At 47.0% G+C, this 27,562-nt stretch overlaps 1 protein-coding gene across 13 annotated transcripts; it reads left to right on the top strand.

Moving 5' to 3' along the window:
- Positions 1 to 3,689: 3,689 nt before the first annotated feature.
- ZNF384 (zinc finger protein 384) lies at positions 3,690 to 26,277 on the top strand. Of its 13 annotated transcripts, none has more exons than XM_027681349.1 (12): positions 3,690 to 3,874; positions 4,277 to 4,325; positions 5,223 to 5,412; positions 8,041 to 8,107; positions 8,251 to 8,491; positions 8,804 to 9,134; positions 13,910 to 13,990; positions 21,404 to 21,628; positions 22,281 to 22,463; positions 23,284 to 23,362; positions 24,223 to 24,381; positions 24,548 to 26,277. In XM_027681349.1, exons 3-12 carry the CDS (start codon positions 5,360 to 5,362, stop codon positions 24,824 to 24,826), a joined length of 1,698 nt encoding a protein of 565 aa, XP_027537150.1. In that variant the 5' UTR covers positions 3,690 to 3,874; positions 4,277 to 4,325; positions 5,223 to 5,359; the 3' UTR covers positions 24,827 to 26,277. The 13 variants fall into 13 exon arrangements, with proteins under 13 accessions (XP_027537150.1, XP_027537158.1, XP_027537151.1 ...); XM_027681357.1 differs by having other exon boundaries at positions 8,037 to 8,107; XM_027681350.1 differs by having other exon boundaries at positions 4,277 to 4,346.
- The last annotated feature ends 1,285 nt before the right edge of the window (positions 26,278 to 27,562 follow it).

The following is a 27,562-nucleotide window of genomic DNA, read 5'->3' as shown; positions in this document are numbered from 1 at the left end:
CTTAAAGCTTAAACAACGTTAAGCAGAGAAGTTACCAAGCAGGGGAAAATGCAATCTATTTCCATGCAGCGGAAAAAAAAAGAAAAAAAAATCCAGGAATGACGTGCTGAAATGCTCTCTGCTGTGTGCTGCCAGGGGATTTAATCAGCCGATTGCCAAAGAGATGTCAGTTCCCTGAAAGAGTGAGGACAACACGCTTTGCTGAGAAACGTACTCACAAGATTAAAATACCAGCTGCAGGATAAACTAAATATTGTCCTACAAGCAGATAAAAACTTGGGTGAGAATGAACAGTCTTCATCCTTAAAATGTGTGCCACTACACCATCACACTTTCCAAGCCTATCTGTCCATCTCTGCCAACTGGTCAGGTACCCCCAACAAATTCAGGTACCTCTAGAGCCAGCTGGCTGAACAAGCCAACCCAGGTGTACCAGCCCTAGAAGCAAGCCAAGCAGAATCCCATGACATGAAGTACCACCTGTATTACTGGAATGGCCACCATGGACAGTGCAGTTTACACACAGACAGTAGACAAAAGGTGTTCAAGCACAGAGAGTACAGTGGCACCACAGGAGGATGGTCTGCATTCATTACTGAAGGTCCAGGGGTGGGTGCCTTGTGTTAGGGTGGTGAAGGAGGAGAGAGAGAAAGAAACCAAGAGAGTAGATAAAGAAGGAAAGAGCTGAGGTGGGAACATGACAGTCAGATGTGATCGTGGAGGAGGCAACAAGGATGGAGGAGGCAGCCTGCATGGAAGTATGTGTTTGCCACCCTCCTGGGTCAAAGCTGCACAGAAGAGCTTGTTACAAAGGTTGTGAGAGAGAAAGTGTCGTGGTAACTTTGGGCTCAGCTGGCTTTCTCCACACATTTTCTTTTCTGAGCTTGTCAGGAGCTGGTGCCCTCAGCAGTAGGTGGGAACCTGGCTGTGCTATTCCCATGCTTCTGCTCCTGGGAGGGAGGCCCCACTAACCTCCACCTACCACCTGCTCCAGGGCTCAGTTCCCTCCTGCAGTCACTTTACATTGCTCCTGGCTTATTTTCTTGCCACACAATTATAAGTCCTCTGTCACCCCCTTTCCAGCTCCCAGTCCAGTGCCCCGTGGCTGGTGCAGCGTGGCTACTCCTCCTCATGCAGCTCTGAGCTGAGATGGCACACTCTGAACAAGTTGTGTAGATGGAGGCTGTGCCAAAGCCGATCTTTCTAAAGAAATAAGCCGGTCTGGAAGCAGCCACTGGTCCTAGGGGTCACCACTGCACACAACATGTTACTTGCCAAGCCTGTCTGTGCATCAGCACAGTGTAAGGAGGGCACCTTTTCACCCCACACTGCTCCTCCTGCCCCCAGCACCAGCAGTTACACCCAGGTTTTTATTCACAACAGTCCTCAGCTGAGCCCAGCAGGTCGCTGTTACGAAATTCCAGAAGCCCTAAACATACACACATGGGATACGGGCATGCCTTACCAGGGAGAAACTGGTAACGGCGACCAGGGTGCTCTTCCATGGTGTGGAGAGGAGCAAGGGCAGGCAGGATAAGTAAAGGGGGGCAACAGAGAGCTGGGAAAGAAGGTGAAGAGATCAGCTGTACTCTCCAGAGATGCACAGCCGTGTTTGTCTGACTTTGCCTTCTCTTAAGGAGATAAGACAAGTGTCTGTGACAGATGTTAGTCACGCTGCCTCACGTGCTAGTGAAGGGTGCTCGGCAGTGTGGGGTGGGAGGGGGAGCAGAAAACTCCAGGCACTGTAAAAAAAATTAACCACTTTGTCCCAACCTTCAGGTGACAATTACCACTTTTCATCGCCTGGTATAGGGCATTCTGACAAGCTCTCCCAATTGCCAAATCCAGACCAGCCCCCTTCTTCGAGGAGACTCTCGATCTTATTTCTTTCTAGGCAGCCTGCAGAGAGGGAGGAGAAGAGCTGAGAGGCTTCAGAGAACTCACTGGCAAAGAGAGAAGCAAAAGGGATGTCAGTGCCAGGACAGAGTTCCTCTTCCAAGGCATAAGATTGAATACATTTGCTGCGTTGCAGAATGAGGAGAGAAATGTCACCTTCAGAGGTGATCTGACAATCACAAAAATAAATTACAGAGAGGAGGAAAAAAAAAAAAGGATGAGCATTTGTGAATATTCATGAGCAAGTCAAAACGCCCAAATTAACAAGGAAATTAATTTCCAAACTGATTAGGCTGCCAACTCCTTTTATTTAAATAAATCAACAATTGCCATCATGTGACTCTTGCTGAAAAACGCAGAGCTAATCCTGGCTCCTCCCAGGAGGAAGTTTTGTGCTGCCTAGGATGACCAATACCCCAGCACCTTCTGGGGACAGGCAGGCGCTGTGGCTGGAGCCGCCTGCCTCTCAGCTGCCAGGAGATTTCCCTCTGCCCACTGCTCCGGATGCTGCGGTTTCACGATCCCTAAGCCAATCTAACCGCTGGCTGCTATAGTTGTGCTCTCCCCGGTCCCACCCTCTTACTCATGCTGGCTCTGAAAAGCTGTTCCAGCATGCCAAGCTGGCAGAAAACCCATGCAACAATTAAAAAAAAAGAGATTTCTCTCAAGTCAGAGCACTGAAACAGATCAGCCAAACACCCAGTGCACTACGCCACAGGTGAGGAAGGTAACCTAACCTGACCTGGGAGGTGGGCCCAGTGCCAAATAAACCCAACCACGAGTAGCAGAGTGAAGTATATCATATCTGAAAGTCTCTCTCCACATAAATTTTAAGGGTCTAAGGCAGAGTAGAGCAGCAAGAGCCAGCCTGGCTTGGCTAGTTTGGTGTGGGGGTGAGCAGCCAGCTCAGCTCAGCCATGTCACGGAGTGCCTCGGTGATGTCTTCTCCAGTAACAGCCTCATACCTTCTCCTGCCCCGTTCAAGGGACTGCCTGCTGCTTCTAGCAGGAACTCCTGCTGCACAGCAACACACCTGGCAGTGCCAGCGCAGGGGAGACAGCAGGAACTGCCAGCCAAAACTTGGGCGGGTTGAATCTGTGAGGCTGAATTCTCAATGAGTGAGAACAAGGGTGACTTGCAGACCCCTCTGGGGTCAAGTTGTGAACGGTCACAAAAAAAAAAAAAAATTAGTATTTGGGTGAGGTTACATTGAGCGTCTGGCTCGCAACTGTGGGAAGAAGGTTATCCTGCTAGCCTCCACGCCTGGCTGTGCCCTCCTGTTCCCTTCAGGGAATGAGACGGTCCAGTTTGCCCATGTGGCAGAAAGCCAGCTTGCTGGAAGTTCTTTCTGTCGGGTTAGCAGGACAAACACGTTTAGCCGTGTACTAGGGAAGCGCCTGAGCCAGCGCAGGCACAGGGGCAGGCCGGGATCCCCCCGTACCATGACAGCCAAACTCTGGGACAAATCCTCAGGAACAGCCCGGGACCGTCCCAGGCGCTGACACCCACAGCCTTTGGGACAACCTCCCTAGACCAGCCCGCCCGCCCCGTCTCGCACGCGGCGGCAGCCGAGTTATTTATTATTCATGAGGCTCATGAATATTCACGACGAGGCCGTGTCCCGTGCGCATCACGTGATGGCGCGAGGCCGGAAGCGGCGCTGCCGGCGGGGCTCGCGGACGAAGCGCACCCGCCCCCGCCCGCCACAGCCACTTCCGCCCTTGCGCCCGCCAGCGCCGCCTCGCGCGCCGGCGCCCTCCGCGCTTCCGGTAAGCGCGCGCGCGCCCGGCCCCCACCCCGACCCCCGCCCGCGGGGACCCGCCGGTGCCTCCGCAGAGGGCAGCTCTGCCCCAGGCTGCCGCCGCTCCGCTTTCACGCGAAACTGCCGATGACGCCGTTCCGCTCCGTTCGGCGACCCGGAAGCACCGAGGCGCGCACCGCCCCCTGACCCGGAAGCGCCCCGCCGCTGCTCTTTCCGGTGAGGAGGCCGCTGCCGCCGCCGCCGCCGGAGCCGGGTCGGGGCCGCCGCTGGGGGGGAGCCCGGTAACGTGCGGGGCGGCGGGGCCGCGGGCGGGGGGCCGGGCCGCGGGGCTTCCGGGGCCGGGGCGATCCGGAAGCGGAAATGGAGGAGGGCTGTCGGTGTGTCTGTCTGTCTGTCCCGCCGTCCGTCCCGGTGTCGGGCGCTCCGTCGCGGGGCAGCCGCGCTCCGGGCCGGCCCCGCCCTCGGCCGGCGCGGGGGGAGGTGGAGGTGGGTGCGGGCCCCGCGGGAGCGCCCGTCCCGCACATGGCCGAGGCCAACCCGGCCCGCGGGGCCCGCGCAGTGCCCGGCGCTGCCATGCGGGACACCAGGCCCCCGGTAACCCAGGCGGTTTGTTTGCAGAGCCGGCCCTGGAAGGAGGAGAAATGCAAGAGGAGGGAGAGTGAGAGGGGTAAGGAGCTCCCGGAGCTGCGTGAGTGACTCTCGCCCCTGCCCCGGGGCTCCCGCCGGGAGGGACGGGAGGGAATGGCTCGCGGGTCCCAGAGGTGGGGAATCGAGGGTGTTGGAGCTCCAGGGTGCGGGAGAAGGGACTGAGCGCCTGGAAGGAGCTGAGGCGCAGGGTTTGCCCTCTGCCAGGCACCTGTCCCAGCAGGCGCTCGGTGGGTCGGGGTGGAGGCTGCACGTTACCAGGGAACGGCACCAAAGTTCTGTGTCTGGGGTGCGGGTTTGGGATCCAGGGCTTTGTCCTGCACGTTAGGGGCATTCCTGATGTGAGTTCTAAAGGCGTAGCGGTGCTTGAACTTTTTGGTCCTCTTGAGTTCTGTGGAGGCATTTTTGCTTTTGATCTGACAGCCTGTGTGGCCTTCAGCATTCCTAGTGTTTTGCTGCAATTAAGCCTCAAAGCTCCTTGTTATTGAACAAAGATCTTGGGCAGACGTAAAACAAAGTTTAAATCGTTCTTGAGTGTCACACTCAGGGCCTTTCGTTGACTGAAAACTCTGCTCCAAATAGAAAGTAAAAGCCGGGTATTTGGAGAATAAAGAAAACCATGTTAAAAGTCAACCTCTAAATAAATACCTGCATATCCAACCTTGATTGTGCCTTCCAGAAACACTGCCTCTACCTCACGTGTACTTGCATGTGGTTTTATCTGTCTGTTTATGATTAAAGTGATGACCCGCCAAGACGTATAAATCCAGCACGTTAAGTATGTGATTCTGTGAAGTACTCTGTGAGATCTAAACTCCAGATCCCTTGTCCCTTGTGAGTTCTCTGGTTCACTGGGTTGTTTATTTGGTGTTTGTACATTTGTGGTCTGTACATAGAAAGTGTTTTTGGTTTATATCAGGAGGGTACGTTGACATCTGTCTGATACTAGACTGGTGAATAGGAAGAAGGTCCCATCTCTGGCCTGTTTGTGGAAGCTGGGATGATGAAGGCACTGCAGTGGGAACGTGCTGTGGTACAGGGTTGAAGCTCCAGCCCATGTCTGGTAGTTATAGAGCAATTGGAAGGGTTACGTGCAGAGTTCTGGTAAAGTAAGTGTGAGCAGCGTCGAAGTGGGGGCTGCAAATAGGGGTGCATGTTTTCAAAATATCCCTCAGCCTAAAAGCGGGGTAGGGGAGGGACAGCTGTGGGTATAAGGACAGTAGTTTGGTGGAGGAATCTTACCTTTGTTTTCTGCCTTTGGAAGACTGGCTTGCTAGTGAAATTGCATGAAAGCTTCAACTCTTACACCATTTCTCCTTTTCCTCCACATTCTTATAACTCCAACACACTTCAACCCTTCCAGCCAAAAATTTTGAGGCCTGGTAATCTGCCTGAGTGTGAAGATTTTTGGATGGAGAGTTGTATTCTTAGAGAGTTTGACAAAAACAGTGTAGTCATCCTTTGAAGAATCAATAAGAGCCTTATTTTGACTTGCACACATTGTAAACTGAGCAAACAAAAGTTAGTTGCTCTGTTAAGCTCTGGTAGGGGGACTAGATGGAGACAAGCAGCCACTGAGTGCCCTGGCCTTCGCTAGTCTGCATTTTGGAATCTGGAGAGGACTTGCCTTTCATTCCCTGTACCCTTTAAATAAGAAAGCTGCTGTGAGATCTTTGCTTAAATTGGCATCTTTCTGTTTAACTCCTGAAGTTTGCACTTGAGTCCAAAGGAGTCTTGGAGAACTACAAAGTTTTTTTTGAAAATGCATCTAATTATTATATAAGACTTTATGTTTTTAGAGAATCAGGTTCACTTTGATGTTTTTGATGTGGAAGCTAAGAAAATAAGGACTTACTTATTTTAAAAACAAAACCAAAACCAAGCAAAAACCCCAAACTTGGAAATTCCAAACAAAATACCCTTCTTCATTCAGGTGGTACTCAGTTGCCAAGAATGTGTTCTCTTCATGTGTGCCCATCCTGTGGAAGAAAAAAGTCATGTAATTAAGCGTTACATGCACAGGGCCTTGCTGTGGGCAGTGTACTTAATAATTAATTTGCCTCAGAAAAGAAAGCAGAGGAAGGAAGGTAAGAGTGTTGCCCCATCAGACTCTGATTGAATCACAGCAGTGTAAATCCAGAGTAATTCAGTCAGGCAGCGAGCAGTCTGACTGCATGCCACGACGTAAGGTAAATAATTTATCCTTAAGTGTGTTTATTGGTTGATTTGCACTGAGTGAGTGAGGCAGGAATACTTGGCCTTGCTGTTGCATGAGCAATTCATAAAACCAAAATTATTGGGTAATTTAGTTCATTTAAATACTGCTTCTCTACATAGAGGAAAATTATCTTTGCATTTTGGCTCACATGCAGCAATTCCACATGTATTTATTCTGCTCTGATGTACTTCTGTGAAGTAAGTGTTTCATGCTACTCGAGGCATGCCTCTGAGCTTCCCTGATGGTTGAGACAGGCCATTCAGAAACAATATTGGTTTGTTAATTAGTTTGTAACAGAAATAGGAGTCAGACAGTTTGCAGGCAGCTGCATGAGAAACCTACAGTTGCTTTCTCTGCCAGATGTACTCTGAGCATAGTTTTTACCACGTGTATTTTACCCACCAGTTTTGTCATATTTGTTCGGGAATAGGTGTATCTTCTACTTCAGGAAATATTCTTTTGTTAATTTCTTTAGTTTTTGAATAGTGTTTTTGCAAGTGTAACAAACTTTGTCCACTAATACTTATTACACAGAGAATGTAAGGATTAGAAAGGAAAGTGCTTCTTCGGTCAGGTGTTCCTAAAGAGGTTACACCTCTGTGTTCAGGAGACTCTCTTTTGATGTCTAACTGGTCCTCTCAATGCATGGAGAGTTGAGGTGGAGCAGTGGGCACTTGGCTGGGGACAGAGTCCTACAGAATCTTGTCCCAAACGTGGGAATGAAGGGGGCAATAGAGAGCCATGACATGATCTCACTTGGAAATAGGGTATCTCAGGAGCAGAGGAGTCAGTTATTTTCCCATGGCCTAATCTCATTGGATGAGAGCAGGAATATTGAGTGATATTTCTGTCTTTCTTTCAAGAGTGGGGCTGGGGTGGGCAGTAGGAAGTGAGGAGCCCCAAGTTTTTGATTTCTTGGTCTGCTGTGGCTGTCTGTTATCTTGGGCAAGACTGTTTCCCTCTCTCTGCCTGTCTTTCTTCCTGTGTAACATAATACTAATGTCCCTTTGCTGCATCTGGGTCCTTAGTGTTGAGCTGGGGTGGAGGGACAGGCAAGGTACAAAATTTTCACTGCTTGGGGGATCAGACTGTCTGTGACAGTGAAAAATGGTTTTCATCTGTATTTGCCTGGTTGCAGATGCACAGACTTCATTTATGCCATGTACTTGGGTGGATGATAACTGGGAAAATTTGGAGGTCTTCTAGGTTTCTAGTCAGTCCTTATTTTGCATGGAGGACTACTGGGCAAGAGGCATTTGAGATGGACCCAAGCCCATGGGAATAGCAGATGCCTTTTTCCCCTGAAAAATAGCAGATAGCAGATAGCTCAAAAGGGGGGAGAGGCTGCTCAAGAATGACAGGGGAAATTAAGGAACTGTCGCAGCATTAGACTGAGTCAGTTCCATGTTGGAGTCTCTTTGGGTTTAATGGGTTTTTTTGTGTGTGTCTGTCTGTCTGTCTTCCTTATCCTCCATTCCTCTTCCCTTCCCCCTTCCTCTTTCCACCTGTGCCCAGCTAGGATGGAAGAATCTCATTTCAACTCCTCCCCGTACTTCTGGCCAGCAGTGCCCACTGTCTCGGGACAGGTAAGATCCTTCAACTTATTATGTTGGTCTTGTTTCCCATTAGAAGTCCATGTATAAGTGTTTCTGTTGCATTTCTTGCTCAGCCAAATGCTGGGTGAAGTTGTGCCGGGGTATCCTAAAATCTGTCCTTCCTATCTGTTTAGATTGAGAACACCATGTTTATTAACAAGATGAAGGAGCAGCTATTGCCCACAGAGAAGGGCTGCAGCCTGGCTCCCCCCCACTACCCTGCCTTGCTGACAGTACCCACCTCTGTGGCCCTGCCCACTGGCATCTCCATGGACTCGGACACCAAGCCGGAGCAGCTGACACCACACAGCCAAGCCCCTGTGACTCAGAACATCACCGTGGTACCAGTGCAGTCTGCTGGGCTCATGACAGCAGGTAGGGCACTCCAAAGTCTCTGGCAGCATACAGAGGAGACTCTGGAGTGGGGAGACAGGAGGGCCTGGAGAATCCTTTTTGGGCTGTCGATTATTCTTAGACTTACCGATGGTGTGGATTGCCTGGAAGTGATTTCACTGTGAATTCTCTATGGAAGTTTGACTTCCAGCAGTGGAAACTGGGAATGCATTGGGAGGGGAAGCTACCCTTCTGTTTGTGTTGTAGTCAAAAGTAGGTGCTTCTGTGGGATAAGGATGTTGGGCATAATTGGAGATGTAATAACTGACTTCCTTCATCTTCCTTTGTTTGCAGGTCCTGGTCTGGTGATAACTTCCCCGTCAGGTTCCCTGGTGACCACAGCCGCCTCTGCCCAAACCTTTCCCATCTCAGCTCCCATGATTGTCTCTGCACTACCCCCTGGCTCCCAGGCAGCCCTCCAGGTGGTTCCAGACCTGTCCAAGAAAGGGACAACTGCCCTCACTGAAGGTGGTGGGGGTGGTGGGGGTGGGGGAATTGCCCCCAAACCACCCCGGGGCCGGAAGAAGAAACGATTGCAGGAGTCAGGGCTGCCAGAGATGAGCGACCCCTTTGTGCTGACAAACGAAGATGATGAGGACCAGCACAAGGATGGCAAGACATACAGGTGGGGAGCAGGGTTAAACCTTGACTGTAACACTGCATGGGGATGGGGGTGTATTTAACCCTTCAGAAGGTTACATGGGGAAGAAAAGATCTCTGCCTTTTTCCTAGAGAGTCTTTAAATAGAGAATCTTTGAGCTGCAGAAAGAGTTGAGTTTTCTTTCTAATCAGGAATGTTTGCAAGCTGGTGGGTCGACCTAAAACTAAGGATCTCCTTAGTAGACGTATATAGTCATTAATGTTCCTAGGTTAGTTAATGGATGTTATGGAGGCTAAACTGTATCCTTGATGCCACAGCCAGATAGTAAGGCTGGTGTACTGCAGAGTGCAGTGCTGTCTGGTGTAGCTGAGAGCCCCGGTGTACCTGGGTGCTCCTCAATTAGGGCTCCAGTCTGTCCAGTGTAAAGACTACAGACTGGAGGCACACAGAACAAGAAGTGAACTGTGGTGCGTGTTTGCTCCTGTATGCATTGCCCTATGTCATCTCCTCCTATTTCAGCATTCTAAACAAAAGAGGGGAAAAAAGTGCATTTTTGAATTAGTTGTAAGGGTGTTTCTGAACCATGAGTGTATTGGATAAGAGGGAGGAGAGTTCTGAGCCCTGAGGTTGGGTTTCTGAGCTTGGAGGGATGTGGCTTGAGTTTATGAGTGGTGGGAAAGGCAGTTATTATCTAGGAGGATAAGGAGAATGGATGTTTTAGAGAAGGTAGGAACCATACAGAGCAGACAAGTGGTAGGGAGGAAATGTGATGGTCTGTGTTGGGTGGGAAGCACTTATGTGATTCAGAGATAGGTGATTCTGACAGATGATTAAGATAAATAGGAGGCGAAGTAGTAGCCAAATGGAAACAGAAATAGTAGATGGTCCTATGTCTTCTCACTTCCCTACAATGTGCCCAAGATCCTGTCTCAAACAGTTTCCCTTTTGCCATCCTAAACCCTCTTTTTTTTTTTTTTTTGGTACAGATTTAGTTGTGTTTCTGGAATTAAACCATATCAGTATGAAGTCATCTACACAGAATCAGTGCGTTCACCTCGGGCACTGTTTCACTTTTAATTATAGCATTTTTAAAATGTTTACTTTTTTTGATCAATACAGTTAGTTAAATGGATATAAAACCAGAGCTTGGATCAGCCTTTTTATTCTCTTACCCAATGTCCCAGTTCTTCCACTTTGAAAATATAATCAGCGTATGGTGAAGAGGGGTGGGAGTGTTAGGTAGCTTGCTATTTGTAATCCCACCATTTATTTTGGGCCATAGCCACAGTTCCACACTTCTCAAGCTGCTTACAGTCTGGGTTGCTAATTAGGTTGTTAAATATGTATTTACAGGGGACACAATTGGCAGTGAACACTAGAATTAAAGCTGAACCAAGGCTTTAATTATAGCTCCTTGTTTACTTGTAAGTTTGGAAAAAAAATGCCCAAGACCAGGTGGAGTGACTCAGCAGAAACTTTATGAACACGCATAGTCTGTTTAACAGCTCATGGAATAGAATTCGCAGGGAAAAAATGAATGAGTTTATATGTAGGAACATGTAATCGGGAAGATTTCCTGTTGTTATGTTTAGTCTGAGTGTGGTACCTCTGCCTCTTCCTCCAGCCCCCCTCCCAAGCAGGCCTTCCTCTGAGCAGTGCTAAGGTGTGGGATAGCTAAATTGAGATTTATTGAAGACCACCAAGGAGTACTTCTGCCTTCCTTGGGGTTTCCTTGTTGGCTGATGCTTTCTATGTGCAAGTTTGGAACTAAAAATGATTGTTGAAAAAATAAAGGAAAACGCTATCTTTTCTTGGAGCTGTGGGAGAGAAAACCTTTGTGAAATACAGTAAAATTGTTGCTCCATAATATGCATATGAATAGACTCGCAAGTTAAGACTTTGAGGACTGCTGGGTTCTTTCTGTATTCTAGAGGATGATTTCAGTAGTTCCCGTCACTACAGAATGCAGACATACCCCAGCTAAATTAAGACTGTGGGTGAGGTTCATCTACTCGTTCCCTTCTCAGGCTGGAGGAGGAGTTGGTATTCATATGACTACATTTGTATGATTTCACTGATTCCTATGATGAGACACTGAGAATAATCTATTCAGATGCCTGGAAGGAGTTTTACTATATTGATCAATGTGACTTTTTTTTTTAAATCCCCAATTTCTAAAGCCTGAGATTATTTTGTCAAATTTAATTATTTTTTTTGTTTCACGTTTTCTTTTTGAGCTCTGTGAGCTCTCTTGTCTTGAGTATCTGGGCATGTGGCTAATATCCATAATTCCTGACTCCTGCTGTGGTGATAAAGACAGAGTAAGGCCTTGAATAGGGAAGCACAGCCAGGCAGATGTGGAAGGAATTGGAGCACAAACCTTGATATATTGCAGCTAAATTCTCTGCTAAATGTAGAGATTCCTGCTCCAGCAAATGGCAGCTGTTTTGCTGCTGTATCATCCCTAGAAGTGAATTAGTAGGCTGCTGTGAAAGCTGTTGCAAGAATCTTTGTGACTAGGTCTCTCTTTTCAAGAAAAGGCGTGAGGCTTTTGCTAAGGGTGGCATTGCTTGCATATCTTGGACATCTAGCCTTAGGATTAGTCTGGCAGAGTCCTTGGTGCTTTGCTTTGTGCTATTAGAAGAATGTTTGCACCTACAGGGGACAGCATCTAACCCAGTCCTGTGAAGCATTTTCTGTCATGAGTAATGTCACTTCAGTCTTGTCTGTATTTGTTGTCAACTCTTCGTTAATCTTCCCTGATGTCTTTGTAGAATTCACTTTTTCTGTGAAAAATGAGATCAGCATCAAGATTCTTTCTAGTAAGATGTGAAGTGTGAAGCACGTGGCTGCTTCTCAGTGCTGAGGAAAAGAGAACAAACAGGTCCTGGATACAGTAGTATTGTTTCTTAGTATTGTGGTGCCTGTACCTCTGTGCTTTAGAAGTCTGTGCTGTGATGTGATCAGTGGACAAGACTGATGAAGTGGTTCAGCCTCTCTGGGCCAAATGATCAATTCTGCTTCTCTGACAGTTCTGTAAATAGTTTCTTCTTTGCAAGAGAAAAGAGCTCTCTATAGGTGTTGCTTGGTTCCAGTATTAAGTTTGTAAAATCTAGGACAAATACCAATTTATAGTCTGGAATGGTTTTGCAAGCTGTGCTTTGGAGCCTCAGATATCAACAGAAAGGTTGTAGGCTTGGGAAGGGCCTGACCATCATAGTGTGATTGACAAGCTCTCTCTTACCCACCTCAAGTTCTGAGTTTCCCTACTTTCACTGGGAAACAGCAGGGGGTTTGGGAGACAATAAGCAGCTGAGGGACATAGGAAACTTCTGAGACAAGTCCAAGGTGCAAAAGTGTACAAAAGCCTTAGCAAGTTGAGCTGTAGAAGGTGAGGAAGCTGGATGGAGGCCCTCATTAGTGAGAAGATTATGTACGCATGGGTACCAGTGGTTTGAATGCAGCAGGTGGGCATATTCTCAGACATGTCTGATTTCAGGCCTTTTTTTCTGCCCTGGATTTAGCATGGCTATTTGGTCAATTTCCCATGGTTTCGAATAGACTTTGAAATCTGGCTTTTGTAAGCCATGTATGTCCGTGAGAATATTGTAGAATTTGCCCATTTGTAAGCTTGGAAAAAATCTGTTAAGCATGCTCTGAGATGCTTTATAGTTTTGTGGTTGAAATATCTGAAGGTTATATCTTCTTTGACGTTTCTTGAGGGTTGCAAGGCTCCAGGCAGTGACCAGACTTCCAACTCCACAGAAAAGATAAATACGCTCTAACTTCTCTCAGTTCCTGTACGAGGCTGGACTACCTGTGTACTCCCTCTGGAGCCATAGGCATCTTCTAGGCTAGCACTGAAGGGCCAAGCATGCTTTCCCTTCAGTCACGACTGCTCCTCCTGCTGCTTCAGAAGGAAGTCTTTAGTGCCCAGTGTGGACAGCAATCTCCCCCCTCTGATGGGCACAAAGGCAAGGTGTGAGAAGACACCACTTGGTTCAAATGTAGTAGGGATGAGAATGAGACATGTGCAGGGACTGGGGCTGTTTGTGTTGAGGAAATCTGGAAACTTGATAGATAAGAGATGGGAATTGGAAAGGAGGAGAGAGAAAAGATAAGAGCCTACAAACTAGGGAATGCAGCAGAGGATGGGGAGCCTCTTTGCAAGGGAGAAATGGGGGAGGTAGCACAGGGATAAGCTAGGAAGGGCCAAGACTAGCGGGAGGAAGAAAGACCCAGATCTGCTACGTGCTGGAAAATGAGGGTATACCTAGAACTGGCAGAACACAGAGGGGCAAGAGTATGGGATATGAACAGACAAATAGAAGCATGGGAGAGGAGACAAATGTTAGGTAATTGAGGGAATGAAATAGGGAAGAGTCCCTGCAGTAAAAGATAAAGAGGCTGGCGCATGTGGGTAAAAAGCTTGAGCCTGGGTCTTGGTGCGGGAGAGGGTGGATTGCTACAGGCTAGAAGGCTAAGGGCAAAGGGGGAATTCAGTTTGGAATGTCAGGCAGAAAGTTTGACCACATTCCCTCCAAAGCCTAGAAATACTAAACCCAATGTTTCTAAATTTTGCCATGTCTTTGAGGTCAACACAAGAATATGACCTCCTCTGGCAAAGAACCTCATCTCCCTCTAAGGCTAGATAAAGGTGACAAAGTATCGTTGCTGTCATTTATCATCCTAGCTGCAGTGGCAGAGGTCTGTGCAGTGGATCTTAAGATTGCTGATGACCAACATGGGTGTCAATATGATGCCACATGTTGGAATTTCTGTTTGCTTTTTTTAACAAGTAGTTCCGTGAGCAGCGGAACTAATGAAGCCTGGTTTCCAGCGGCTCTCTCCTGTGTGGATTCTCTGATGTCTAATCAAGGGTGAGCTTACTAGCCTTTCCCTCAGCAGAGGGCTCCGAGAGAGTCTCTCTTCTTTCCCCAGATGCATATTTTTGAGACTTGTATTAACTTTTAAGATCCTTACCCTTTTTCCAGATTGGTTGAAATTGGCTTATGATCTCAAAACTCTTAAGGAGGACAGGTGCACGTGCACATCTACAGATACACACACAGTTTGTACACATAAGCTTTGCTTTGTGTATGAATACAGTGCTTGGAGGTTAGAAAATGGCAGAATTAGACTGGCCACATGCCTCAGGATATATAATAAGGTAAAAAACTTGAGTTATGGTAAGTTCTCTCCCTTCTGCTGAGATATTGTAACTCTGTGTGTGTGCATGCGTGTACGTGCTCTCACTTGGCAGTTCATCAGAGTGCCAAGCAGAAAGAATTAATAGGAAAGGTTCTGCAGTCATGATTTTAATTTTGGCAAGTTACTTGCATGTCAATGGAATGAGTGTGTGCAAGGGGAGTGAGGGGGACAATTACAGTTTCAACCAGGGAGAGAGAACTTTGAAACTATTTTGTTGCACATCTTATCTGATCACACCTTAATTTGGCCCTATTGAGTCAATGCACTTTGATACCATCCTTGATTAGTTATTGGTAGATGGTGGCCTGTCAGAGTCCTGCATGTTTACTCAGATAACGTGAAAGGAATGTTCTATTAAAAGAAAACAAAATGCATTGACATGGGGTCGTGGAATTGAGAAGGATGGTTTGGGGAAGGCATTTGACTGCTGGTATAAAGAACTGTAGATTATGCCTGCCTCTGCCTCAGATTGCTGTGTTATCCTACAGTCATGTGGTTCAGGTCTGTAGATAATCTCGCCTTGAAGTGTGTGCAAATACGAGTTAGGCCTAGTCTTCAGTGGATTTGCGTTTGTCACAGGCTACGAGTGACCACAAACAGTTATCCTGAAATAATTAACATTTGGTCTTCCCAGAACTGTAATCTCAAGTATCATTGAATACTCCTCTGTTACAGGTCAGACCCTGTCTTGCTTTGCAAAAGGTTTGCATCTAATAGTTATAGCATGTGATAAGTGAGCTGTGATATGAATGTATATAATATGAATTTTCCTTTAAAGAAAAAAAAGTGCTCAGAGGTATTGGTTTGGCCACTTGAAATTAGTAGATATGTCTCTTTTACTGTCTTTCACTCCCTTTGCTTACAAAAAATAGACCAGGGACATTGTGGATATAGATGAGTATTTATGGAGCACTGGTATTTCTGTGATGGGCACAACAGATCAGTGATTCTGCTTCATGAGGTTGGAATTGCATGTGGTCGACAAGGCTCCAGGCTGTTCAGAGAATGGTGATAGAAAACAGTGAATGCTTGTTTGTTAAGTATCTGTCTGTGCAACATAATAAGGATGCAGTTCTGTGAAAAGAGTCAATAAGGCTGTATCAGAATGCACCTGCATTGCAGAGCCAAATTATAGTGACATGGATGAACTTAATCCTGGTGTTTCCAAATTTGCTGTAGTGCTTTCTAATGGGCCTTTTGTATCTTTTTAATTTTAGCTTTTGTATGTTATCACTATATCAGGAAATACTTTATTGAGTTTTATTGTTTTGTTGGTCTTTTATGCTAATGGTGACTGATTTCAAAAATCAGTAGACAGTGTCTTAGGCCTGATATTCAATGATTTGAAGGTCAACAGAAAGTCATGACTGATAAAGACCAAAGCAATTCTGGTGGATCGCTGAAAAAAAAAGGGGATCTTTATGTGGTTGTAAACTAGAATTATTCAGACAAAATATATTTTAATACAGCCCAATGGAAGATTTAGCCTTTTGGGTAATACTGAGTGACTTTTCTAGCAGTCAGGGATTGAGGTGCAGGTATTTGGACTCAGTGGAAAACATTATCAGACAAAAGTGTCCTGTTGGATACTATTGAATGTCTTTGATCTAAAGATAAGGAATATGGAGGAACAGTATCCTAGAACGCAATGACTGTGAAAAAAACTTTTAGGAAGTAAGTGAAATCATGAAAGCTCCCAGTACGAAACTGTGACAGAAAAGGGTAAGTGCAACTGTTGAAAGCATAAATAATGGAGTCACTAAAAGGCGGCAGGCAACTTGTGAAGTATGCTGAAATACCACAAAATTCTGGATCTGGTATTTTTAAGGTCATTTGGAAAATGGACAAAATGCAGGAATGCCCTCAAATCTGAGAACTGGGAAAGTGCCATATGATGAGAGCATTTAAAAACACTCACTGCCGTGCCAGGAGAGTGTGCTTTTCTGCAGCCTTATCAAGCCACCAGGTGACTGAAGGACTGGGAAATAAGTTGATTGAGATTTCTGAGCATGGCTGATAGATTTGATATACATGCCAGTAGTGTAAATTGTTACGTGGAGGTGCAGCGTTGCCTTTTGGATAGCAGCTGATGCTGGTTGTGCCAGTGTGGAAGCAGAGGTGCAGTTCACATGCTTTCATTTGGCATCTTCCTACTCACTGACTTTCTTTAGGTGTTACCCAAGTTTTCTACCGGTGTAGCTTTTGCCTCCTTTCCCTTGCCTCTTACAAAATATTAACAAGAAAATGTTTAACTTTAGCTTTAAGAAAAAAAATCAGGGGAATGTGAGGGTTAAGTTAGCATTTATCATGAACTGTGCATCCATTATTATGCTATGCTTGCATTAGTTACTTCATTAACTCTGCACTGCAAAGACAGTACATTTGTTTCCTTGCTAAATGAACTGCTGACTCTGACAGCCTAAACTTACTCTTATCATCTAGTTTAACTTCAGACCTTCCTGTTTTGATTTTTATTTTAACTTGTGGCCTAACTTGTATTTGTAGCCTAACAGAAGGAGCAATGACTCAATTAAACTTGTAAGACTAATCTCAGTAGATACTAAGAATTTGAACTCTCAGAGCTATGTAAAAGCTTACATCGTTTTCACAACTGTGATACTAATTAATTAAGCACTGGATTGAAAAAGGCTGTTGATCCATGTCAGGCAAATTTTACTATGAGCTGGTATTTCAGATGGTATTTTATCTCCTAATAGCATCGGATGAATGAGGCGGAACATTCCATGAAAAGTGGAAAAAAATATAGCACTGTGTGCCACAGAGTTGTAGTCTAGTTGCTATAAGCATCATTTTGTTTATGACTCATCGTGATGACTTTCATATGGGAGCAGAACTAGAATTGTACATACACCTTTTACTGGCATTTCGTGATTTTTGAGGGTGTTTCTGTCCAACATGAACATTCTCTGAATGTCTCCGTGTATTTCCCTGCAGATTCCCTATAAAAAGAAAGCATTATAAACAGTGGAAGGGGTTAATTTGATCTCTGGCATATGGCTGAATGCTAATCTAACTATTGATATGAGCCTCTGTATTATTAAGGATATTTTCTCAAGGCTGTCTGAATTTGCAGAGCCATAACAGGCAGCTGCAGGGATGTTGTGTCACACTGTCAATGGGAATGCTGCAGTCATTTCTGCTACTTGCTCTCAGAAAGAATATGGTGAAAGGAATGGTAGTTTAGAAGCACAGTGGAGAGACAATATTAAAAATGGATATTTTTTTTAAAAATGGAAGGGGAGGAAAAATCAACTATTTCATATAGTGCTTCATTCATGCTTAGCAAGGAGCATTCCCTACTTTTCCTCTCTCCAGCCAGGAAAATTTCACTGAAATAGAATACTGAAATGCTGCTAGTATCAGATGGGATGTTCTCATTATCCATATAAATTTAACATTTTTTTGAATCCATATTTGCCCACTAGAGGGCTGATTGCATCTTCCCCTTTAATATTTGATGTTGTCTGAGGCAGAATGCAAAGGCCTTAATTAAATGGATCATTTGTTCCTTTGAAAAAACCTGATACCACACAATATAAAACTCTGAAATAGAGCTTTCTGCTATATTCCATGGCTTGTTTTAACTCATAAGGCTCATGAATTTGTTAATGCTACATAACATTCTTGCTCTCTCGGGGTCAATGCTAATTAGATGATTAGAAAACGAGTCCTCACAAGATTTTCTTTTTAAATGTTGTTTGAAAAACAGTATCAGAATGTCTGTTGCTGTTAAATTCAGACAACATGGCTTTGTTTGTTTGTTTGTTTCAGGGTTTGTTTTGATTTTTTTAGGGATGTTTTTGCTAACAGGTTTATCATTTTTATACAAGTGCTGGTGAAGTTTTGAAACACCTTCACAATTTTATTTTGAAAATAGAAAAGGATGTTTCATTAAACTTTATTTTATGGAATTTATGTCCTGAAGGCAGGTACCTGACAAAGCAAATAAGTACAGGATGCGCAGAAGTTATGGAAAATAAAGTAGATGGCTTTATGGCACTGCAGATTTAATGCATGGGACTACTTAGACTTGATGGAATGGTAAAGTTCATGAATTTTTCAGATTGGAATAGACTATTTAAAATATAGAGTCATGTGCCCAGCACAGATGAGATTAATGCCCAGCATTCTATTTAAACTAGAGCAAAACCTTTAGAAGGGCATTTCTCTTAGAAAGGTAGCTGGATTCTCAAAATATTGATTGTAAGGGCCAAGTCATTGATACCATGCTATAGCCTCCGAGTGTTGTTCCAAAGATGCATTATTCTCATGGTTGGGAAAAGCCTGTTTCCTCTTAGGTTTTAACTTCTAATGTCAGTTATTGTTTCTCATAATACCTTTCATTGCTCATAAAACAAGCTTCTGATAATTGATATTTTTCTCCTTAGATAGATTTATTTGGGTATTGACCAATTTATCTTTTAAGCTTTACTCCAAACCTAGACAGGAGTTGGTGAATCTTTCCTGCAAAGCCCATTTTCCACATACCATCATTCCTTAAGTTTGCTGAGCCTGTCTGAGTTTTTCAGTAATTGTTGATGACATGGACTTCAGAATTAGACATGCTGTTGCACGAATAGTCGCTCCACTCCTGTTTACAAAAATGATACCTGCTATTCCCCTTTGTTTTGGTGAGCCATATTAGCACAGCATTACACTGGGAGGTTGTTCTCGGTTGAATGGTTCCTTATCAGAGGAATGATGTTGTGGAACGGGGTTCGGTTGAGAGTAATGGAAGTCAGCATCTGTTGAGAAGGAGCTTGATAAAAGTCATGCAGGGGATTATGCTGTAATTGCTTGCATTAGCAGCGAACTGGACTTGGTGACTCAAGGTAATTTTCAGTTCAGTATTCACCTTAAAGTTCTTTCTAATGTTGCTGCTTTTAAGGATACACAGTCATCATCCCTGTAAGTACTACTTGATAACTGCAAAATACATATGCTGTATTCAAGTCTAGCATTTCGGGAAGTCAGAACAAACTGCACAAGTGTTTGATTTATAAACCGAGAGCTACATTTTTAAAAAGATCATTCTGATGTTCCTTTTTACTCCTTGTATCTCATAGATGTAGGGATAAACAGCCAAATTGCTTCTGTTTGTTGATTTCAGGAGGGATTGGTGTGTGTGTGAGGAGGGATTTACATAAGGACGTATTTAGCTTGCATGTTCTCAATTAAAACGGATTAAGAGAAAGATGAAGGTAGGACATGTGGGAACAACTGTTAGAGATGATAATGAATGTAAAAGAACGATGATGGAGAGGAAGAAAATGTTACAGCAGTTGTGTGCTGGAGTGCCTGCTAGGGAGGCATGGCTTTCAGCTCCATGGCTTGAAATCAAGCTGTGGCTTGGAAGGGCCTGTGGAAGTTAAGGTAGGTGCTGGATAAGTACTGCCTACATTACATGCACTAAGGGGACCCCTGGTGGCCTAGTGGTTAGCATGCAGGACTCTCACTGCTGCGACCACGGGTTCGAATCCCAAGTCCCCCGGGCAGATGGTAGCTCGTTAGCCCTGTGAGGCCATCCATCTATGAGAAGGACACTCTAAACAAACCTACGTCCTAAGGACCTCACTGCCATTGTCCAAGCTTGCTTGGCCCCGGCAGATGAACCTTAGGATTAAAGGGTGGGCTCAGTTCAGCGCAGGCTGTGTCTCACCTAAAAAATCCATTGCGCAGGCTGGAAAGGTAAAAGACCTTTCCCCAAATCTTCGTTCGCGAAGACTGGCCATTATTATTACATGCACTAATCAGACTGCACACTTCATAAAGCTTCTGGCTCCAACATAAATAGTCACAACAATAGATGTAATGAAGTATCCACCCTCAAGGAGATGGATATGGGAAGAGCAGGACCAGCTCTCTGTGGCTTGTAATACCTGCAGACTTTTGTGAGTGAGCAGTTTTGTAAATACTTGTAAAACTAGAGGAAATTCCCAGACAAAAACACTGTGAAGGTTGAATTCATGTTAACCGGACTTCCTCTGTGTGGCATTTCTTCTCTCAAAAGTGACCCTGGAAATTAGATGTGCAGGTTCAATTTTTGTCTTTAATTGAAAAGTCTGAAAATGGAGAACCTAGGTTCAGATAACCCTTAACTATGCCCCTTGGTTGACACAGATTTGAGGGGTGGGGGGAGGGGGAAGTCCAGTAACTTGGATGCAGCTTCTGTCTCTCTGTCAAATTATCAACCACAGAAGCTTTTAGCATCTTGAATTGTAAAACAGCGCGAGCTTCTCTCAACAGCCTGGTGACGTGGTGGAGGAACAGTTTTTAACAGCAGCATCCGTAGTAGAGAGATGCCAACTGCTTCTTCCTGTTCAAAGAGTCTGTGTTTTACCAAATACATTTCTGATCATTATGGGAACAGATGGATCCAAACTCCCAGGCAAAGCATTTTGCATCATATCAGTAAGACTGAAATGATGAAAGCCCATTAGACCAATGAAATACCACATTTGGTATCCAGAGTATCTTTGTGACATTGACTAGGAAAGCAGCACTGTTGTTATTCTCAGCATTTTGTATTTTAAATTCTCCAGTGTCTTCTCCAAAAATGGGAACAGAGTTAAGTGGGTTTGGTCATAACTGCTTTTGTGGGCTTGGCAGTACATGGAATTAACTTCTGTTATGAAGATGAGCCTTAATCTGGGATTTCCAGGTTTTCCAAGCTTTTTTTTGACTGAAATAAATCACAGATGAACAAAGTAGGGTTTTTGTCTAGGAATTATTCCTGCCCCCTTAGGATTGCTATTGGAAAATTTCCAAAGTAATGCCCTGTCTCTCTTGCAAGCCTAATAAACTGGCCTCTTGGTTTCTTCCAAGACCTTTACTTGTCTGGCTGTAAGGCATCGTGTGGTCTGTTCTGCCAGTTCCTAGCTTAAATTTGTGCCCTTGGAGTACTTGCAGCTGAGCAGTGTCCCAGGTGAAACCTCCCCAGAACCACATAGTGAGAAAATATCCCTTCTTCACTCATTTGGAAGATCCCATCCAGTTAGAATTGATCCATATTGGGGCTTACCCCCGTGTGACACTGTCTCTTCCCCTCACCCCGGTCCCAGGTGCCGGATGTGTTCGCTGACCTTCTACTCCAAGTCGGAGATGCAGATCCACTCCAAGTCCCATACGGAGACAAAGCCACACAAGTGTCCTCACTGCTCCAAGAGCTTCGCCAACAGCTCCTACCTGGCCCAGCACATTCGCATCCATTCAGGGGCCAAGCCCTACACGTGCAGCTACTGCCAGAAGGCCTTCCGCCAGCTCTCCCACCTGCAGCAGCACACACGGTAAGGGCCAGAGGAGGCTGGGGGCCCTCTGCACTGCATGTTGCCGTCATCCCAGCATGCTGTGAGCACCCTCACTAGGCGACTGCCTGGGGAGACCTTGCTGGTTTTCACAGGCCGGTCAGGTCTCGTACTCGACAAGTCGGCAGTAGCGGTATCTGACACATGAGGCTTGGCCCTGGCTGTGAGGGGCTGGGTGTGCTCAGAGGCTGGCACTGCTCAGCCTGAGGGGCATCTGCAGTGGAGTGACACTTTGTGACAGGAGGCAGGGCTGGTTATGTCAGAGTGATAGTAGTGTTGGCATAGAAGGACTGTTGCCTGTCACCCCAGCATAGTTCTGCCAAACATCTCAAGTCCAGGCTTGCAGCCCCCCTGCTATTTCAGCTGTAGGCTTCCCACACACAGGTCCGCCAATGCACCTCAGTCCAAACTCTATGGTTCCTCTCTCTGGATCCTCCCCCGGTGCAGACAGACCATGGTCTCTTGAATGCAAGGGGAGCACGGTTTGAGACCAAGCGAGCTCATGCCGTGTTTGGAGTTCCTCTATGTAGCAGATAGCGTGGTGCTGTCCCACCCCCTTTGTGCCCTCATTCCATCAGCACTAGCCAGATGGCGGTCATGTCCAACTGCTGCTGCTCCTCCTCCTCTTCGGCAGGATCCACTCCAAGCTCCACACGGCGATTGTCAAGCCGCACAAGTGTCCTCACTGCTCCAAGAGCTTCGCCAACACATCCTACCTGGCCCAGCACCTCCGCATCCACTCGGGGGCCAAGCCCTACACCTGCCGCTACTGCCAGAAGGCCTTCCGCCAGCTCTCCCACCTGCAGCAGCACACACGGTAAGGGCCAGAGGAGGCTGGGGGCTGGCCCTGGCCCCCCCGCGCTGCCGGCATGCACCTGTGGAGCACGCGCGCCAAGCATGCGGGGGGCGGGCGGGGAATGCGGCCGGCTGCACCCCCAGGAGGAGGTGACCCACCAGAGTGGACGGAGTGGAGGCTGCGCAGGAGACACTGACCACGTCAGGGCTGAGGTGGGCACGTGCTGTCCCTGGGGATCCTTGGTCTTGCACCGCGGGTGGCACAGAGAGAGAGAGCGATAGAGAGAGAGGCATTGGCTGTAGGGGATCCCAGCCTGGCACCATGGGGGTTGGACTGAGTGTGTGGAAGCTTCTCCTGGCATTGCAGGGGGACAGGGACAGATTAACACTGTAGGTGATCTCAGCCTGTTATGTAAAGGGAAAAGTGTTGGAGTGTCTACCCTGAGAAGGAACAGAGCTGCTTTCTTGGTACGGTGGAAGCAAGAGAACAGGTCATTTGGGACTCCTGAGCTTGGAGCAGGGAGCCTGGACCTCCAGACCCCTTCCCAGCACATTTTCAGGTGGCCCACATGCTGAGCTGGCAAGGCATTCATTCATAAGCTCTTGCTCCTCAGTCCTAGTCACTGTCTGAAATCTGCTTGACTGCCTGTCTTCTCTAACTTCTAGCTGGACATGGGAGCTGGGTAGAGCTCTATGTCCAGATAGAACAGCATCTGGAGGCAACATCATCCCTTTCCCTGCTCTCCTGAGTGGCTGTGAGATTTGATCACAGCATCAGGCCCTGGCAGCCTGCCCTGCCTGCCTGCTCACTGCCTCCCATTTGTGCTCTTCCTCCTCAACAGTATCCACACCGGGGACCGACCCTACAAATGTGCTCACCCTGGGTGTGAAAAGGCTTTCACCCAGCTTTCCAACCTGCAGGTAAGGGGCTGGGCGTGTCCTGCTTCCCAGTGGGGGTGGCAAGGATGCCAGTGCTGGGGGAGGTGGAAGAATTGGGGCAGCTGGGAAGAGAGTGAAATAATACAGAAAAGCTATTGAAGCCCTGGGCCCAGGAGAAATTCTTGACTTTTGTGGCAGTAGTGACCAAAAGAAGTCACATAATGATTGCATCCTGTAAAACTGTAAACTTGACTTGAAAGCAGTGAGACCTTGATAAAGTCCCTCTCATCTCTTCTGCAAGTTTCTAACTTTGTTGGAGCAAGACTTGCAAAATGTTTGTTACACCAAATAAAGTCTGGGTATTTGGTTGGGATTTTTGTCTGTTTGACAATGATATGGAGTGCATAACGGTAGGGATTTAAGGAAGCAGAAGTGGTGTGTCCTGTTGCAGTATCCTGGAGGAGGGGAACTACAGGGTGTGCCAAATAGCAAAGTGCTGTAAACACCTGCAAGCAGTTAAAGCAAATCTTGCCCTGAAGGTATCAGATGCAGGGAGCAAATGTGTATGGAGGCAGAAGAGGAGAGACCAAGAAAAGAAAAAGACTGAGAAAGAGTTGCATGGAAACTAAGATAGGAGTTGTCAAGCGTTAGGAGTCTCTGCTGTCCAGAGATGCCTACTATGCCTGGGGAGAAAGGGCATGTATGGGGAAGGTGTGGTGGGCTGGTGGGAGAAGCTCTGTCCCCTATGCTAGGAGCCAGCCATACCTTCCTCAGCAGTCGGGAGCCTAGGGAGCTTGAGGTCTGTCAGGAAGAGGGTGTCAGAGGTAAAGCTGTCTCCAGTACTAATACTCACTTCCTTCCTCGTGCTTGTTTTCTCTTCACTCCCCACTGTTGCCGCGCAGTCCCACAGACGGCAGCACAACAAAGACAAACCTTTCAAGTGCCACAACTGCCACCGTGCGTACACGGATGCTGCCTCGTTGGAGGTACACCTGGCTACGCACACGGTGAAACACGCCAAGGTCTACACCTGCTCCATCTGCAGCCGGGCCTACACCTCGGTGAGTGTTTGCTGCCCTGGGGAGTGGCAGAAATGGACACACTTCCCAGGGAGCATCTCCTCTAGATCCAATGAGAGCAGCCCCCTGAGCTGTCTGTGTCCCTCCCTGTTGGTCTTGGCTTTTGTGAGCATTGTTCCCTCATCTCACACCGTTCTTCCCATTGCAGGAGACATACCTGATGAAGCACATGCGGAAACACAACATCCCTGACCCCCAGCAGCAGGTGGTTCAGGCACAAGCCCAGGCCTCGCAGCAGCAGCAGCAGCACTTCCAGCCGCAGGGTGGGGGGGCAGCAGGGGGCCCTTCTGGAGACACTAACCAACCCAACCCTCCCCCTCAGTGCTCCTTTGACCTGACTCCTTACAAGACTTCAGAGCATCACAAGGACATCTGCCTCACTGTCAGCACCAGCGCCATCCAAGTGGAGCACCTCTCCAGCTCCTAGAGAGACCTCAACCCAGGGAGCAGAACGCCTCTTGTGCATAGCCTGTGCCCAGGGGCACCGCCTGTGCAGCGGCCCTCCTTGTGCAACAGTCTCCGGCCTCTCCTCCTGCAACAGCCTCTTCTGGCCGTGTAACCCTGTTCATGGCAGCCCCTTGAACAACAGCCTGTCTCAAGGGGGTGCTCCTTCTGTGCAACAGCCTGCCTGGTAGGAGGATGCTTCCTTGTGCAAGAGCCCCTTTCCTGTGCTGGGATCACTTCCTCATGCAAGAGCCCCTCCTTTCAAACCCAAAGAAAGGCCCCTGTTTTGCCTTCTCTCTCACTGTAGGATGCGTATGAAGGGGGGTTGCGTGTTGAGACACATGGTGGATGGGATGGAGAGACGGCCCTTGTACGTACAGGGGCTTGGACACGTTTTCAGCAGGCCACAGAAGAATGTGGCAGGGTTCACAGCTGGATGGGGTTCTTTGAGGATTGCCTTGAGTGTCTAAGAGAGAAATATCCATTCCTGTCCTTCCTGCTTGAGAAAGGGAGGAGGGGTCGCTCGTCCTGCCCCAAGGACTGGATGGGAGAAACCTTCTCCTCAGTGGAAGGTGAGACCAGTGGAGGGGGGAGAGGTGAGGCATGTTCTCTGAGACGGACAGGTGCCTGCACTGCTCAAAGGCTGTGGAGTATTGCATTCTTTCTCCTCCACTGGTGGAGAGCAATAGAGGGGAGTCTGTCCGAACTGGCTGCTGCCTCTCTCTCCCAGCTGTCTGAGCAGCATGATGGCCAAGGCCCCGTAGGAATGTGGGTTCCTGCTCATTGCTCTTCCTGCCTGTTGTGGATGATATCCTAGCAGCTTGTACTCCTCCTCTCCCTCCTGCTTTTCCTCCCACCTCCTCAGAAAAGCCTGCAGGCATCAACAACAAACCAAAAAGCAACTAGAGGGGGGGTAAGAGACTGCCAAAATAATCATCACCCTTCTCTCTGCTCCCTTTCCTGTAAGGTGGAAATGACAGCTGTTCTGACACTCACACACCTGTCCTGCCCTCAGTTTCCCAAAGGGAAAGAGGAGGAGGAGGAGGAGGAGGAATAGACCAGTCTTTTCAAGGAGCCAGCAGGAGGCAGGGAAAGGCTAGTTTCTCCCGCTCACCTCCCGCCAGTGTTCTCCCAGGCTCCCTCTTGCCAAGACGGGCTGGACTCACACGGCAGTGGTGGCCTCTTCTGGACCCTGGTCATGGGAGAGAATCCCCAAAAGGTGGACAGTGGAGAGAAGGGGATGAAGATCCCCACAGAGAGACCAATCTAATGAGAAGGGGGAGCCAACAAGAATAAACTGAAGGCCCCTTGAATTTATATATATATATATATATAAATATCTATTCCCCACCCCTGGCCCGCTCTGTCCTTGCTGTAACTGTTTCTATCTCTGTGTTTATAAAACGCATTATCCTGGCAAATTTTTATTTTCAATCTTCGTTTGTTTTTCCCTTTCTCTTCGTCTTCAATTATTCTTCCCTCCCTTTTTTTTTATTGGTCCACATGACTGCTAGTCTTGTGTGTCACTTGTTAGTTTCTTTGGATCATGGAGGCTGACTTGGAAGAGAATGAGAAGGCAAGGGAAAAAGCATGTTGTTGGGTTTTAAAATCAGTCACCCACCCAAAAGCATATAGAATCCCAGACTTCTGTATGAACAACCAATAGGGGCTTCTTATTTTTTTTTAACCACCCTGTATGGAAATAAATTGGTGTAAAAGGCTTCTTGAAGGTGCTGCTGTGAGCACCCTGCCCCTGTGACGTGTGTTCCTTCTCCCTGCACCAGACCACTGCACGAGCATCTTGCTGCCGTGAGTCCCAAGCGGCTGTGTGGGCGGATGCGAGGGCAGCACATCCTTGCCTTTGGGCAGTTTGCACAAGGAAAGCAAGGAGCTCTGCACCTGTGGCAGAAACCTTTCTCTCTGTGTTTAGTCACCAGGGTTGGCTGTGAAGAGTTGGAGTGTTTTGTAGATGTGTAGGTTAGGCTAGAAGAAGCTGTCTGACTTGCCTCCTGCGCTTCACAGGTGACATTTCAATCCATTTATCCTGTAGTGCGCACCAAGAACTAATGGGTATTTAAACTCTGTGTTGACAAAATCTATTGGCTTGATTTTGAGGCATTGGGACACAGAATCCCTTCCATTGGTAACCTGCTGCAAGGGCTTCGTGTTCTTGCTGTTTAAATATTTCAGCCAGATTTATCCCTGCTTTGGCTTCTGGTTACTAGTTCTGACTACATGCTTCCCGCTGATTCAGAGAGCCTGAGCACTGTGGTGCTTTTTCCCCCGGACTGGTATTTAAACACTCTAATGTCTCAGTCCACTTTTTAACAAGCTAAATAGATGAAACTCTGTAAACCTTCCACTGTAAGGGATTTCCTCCAGCCCATGAATTATTCTTGTCTTTTCTTTCTACATCTTGTCAAATTTTTCAGTATCTTATAAAAATGTTCCTTTTGGATTTGAATGCTGGAAGCCCCAATGCCATGGACGAGGTCCCTTAGCCTTAAGTCTGCAGAGGATTGTGTTTGCCCAGTACTCACAGCGTTAAACAGGAGCTCACATTGGCTGCTTGTCTGGTGTGACTCCTCAATCATCTGAAGTCTCGGCTTTCCATGATAGTGTTTCCCCCTTTCTACAGGTATGGTCTGAGTTCTTATTTCCTAGATGCTTCACGTGAGGCTGTGTCCAAGTCCAGTTTGTGTGAATGAACCTGGCTGAG

The sequence above is a fragment of the Neopelma chrysocephalum genome, unplaced genomic scaffold, assembly GCF_003984885.1.
Source record: "Neopelma chrysocephalum unplaced genomic scaffold, ASM398488v2 Primary Assembly neopelma1_60, whole genome shotgun sequence".
NCBI lineage: Eukaryota > Metazoa > Chordata > Aves > Passeriformes > Pipridae > Neopelma > Neopelma chrysocephalum.
The sequence above is the reverse complement of the archived record's forward strand: the minus strand, read 5'-3'. Positions and strand labels throughout refer to the sequence as shown.

Bases quoted from the DNA above. Each gene is read 5' to 3' on its own strand.
- ZNF384 (XM_027681349.1), top strand. From the start codon at position 5,360: ATGTCTGGTAGTTATAGAGCAATTGGAAGGGTTACGTGCAGAGTTCTG. The intron at 13,991-21,403 runs GTGAGCTTACTA...CCCCGGTCCCAG, and splicing joins TCTCTGATGTCTAATCAAGG to GTGCCGGATGTGTTCGCTGA. The intron at 24,382-24,547 runs GTGAGTGTTTGC...TTCCCATTGCAG, and splicing joins GCAGCCGGGCCTACACCTCG to GAGACATACCTGATGAAGCA.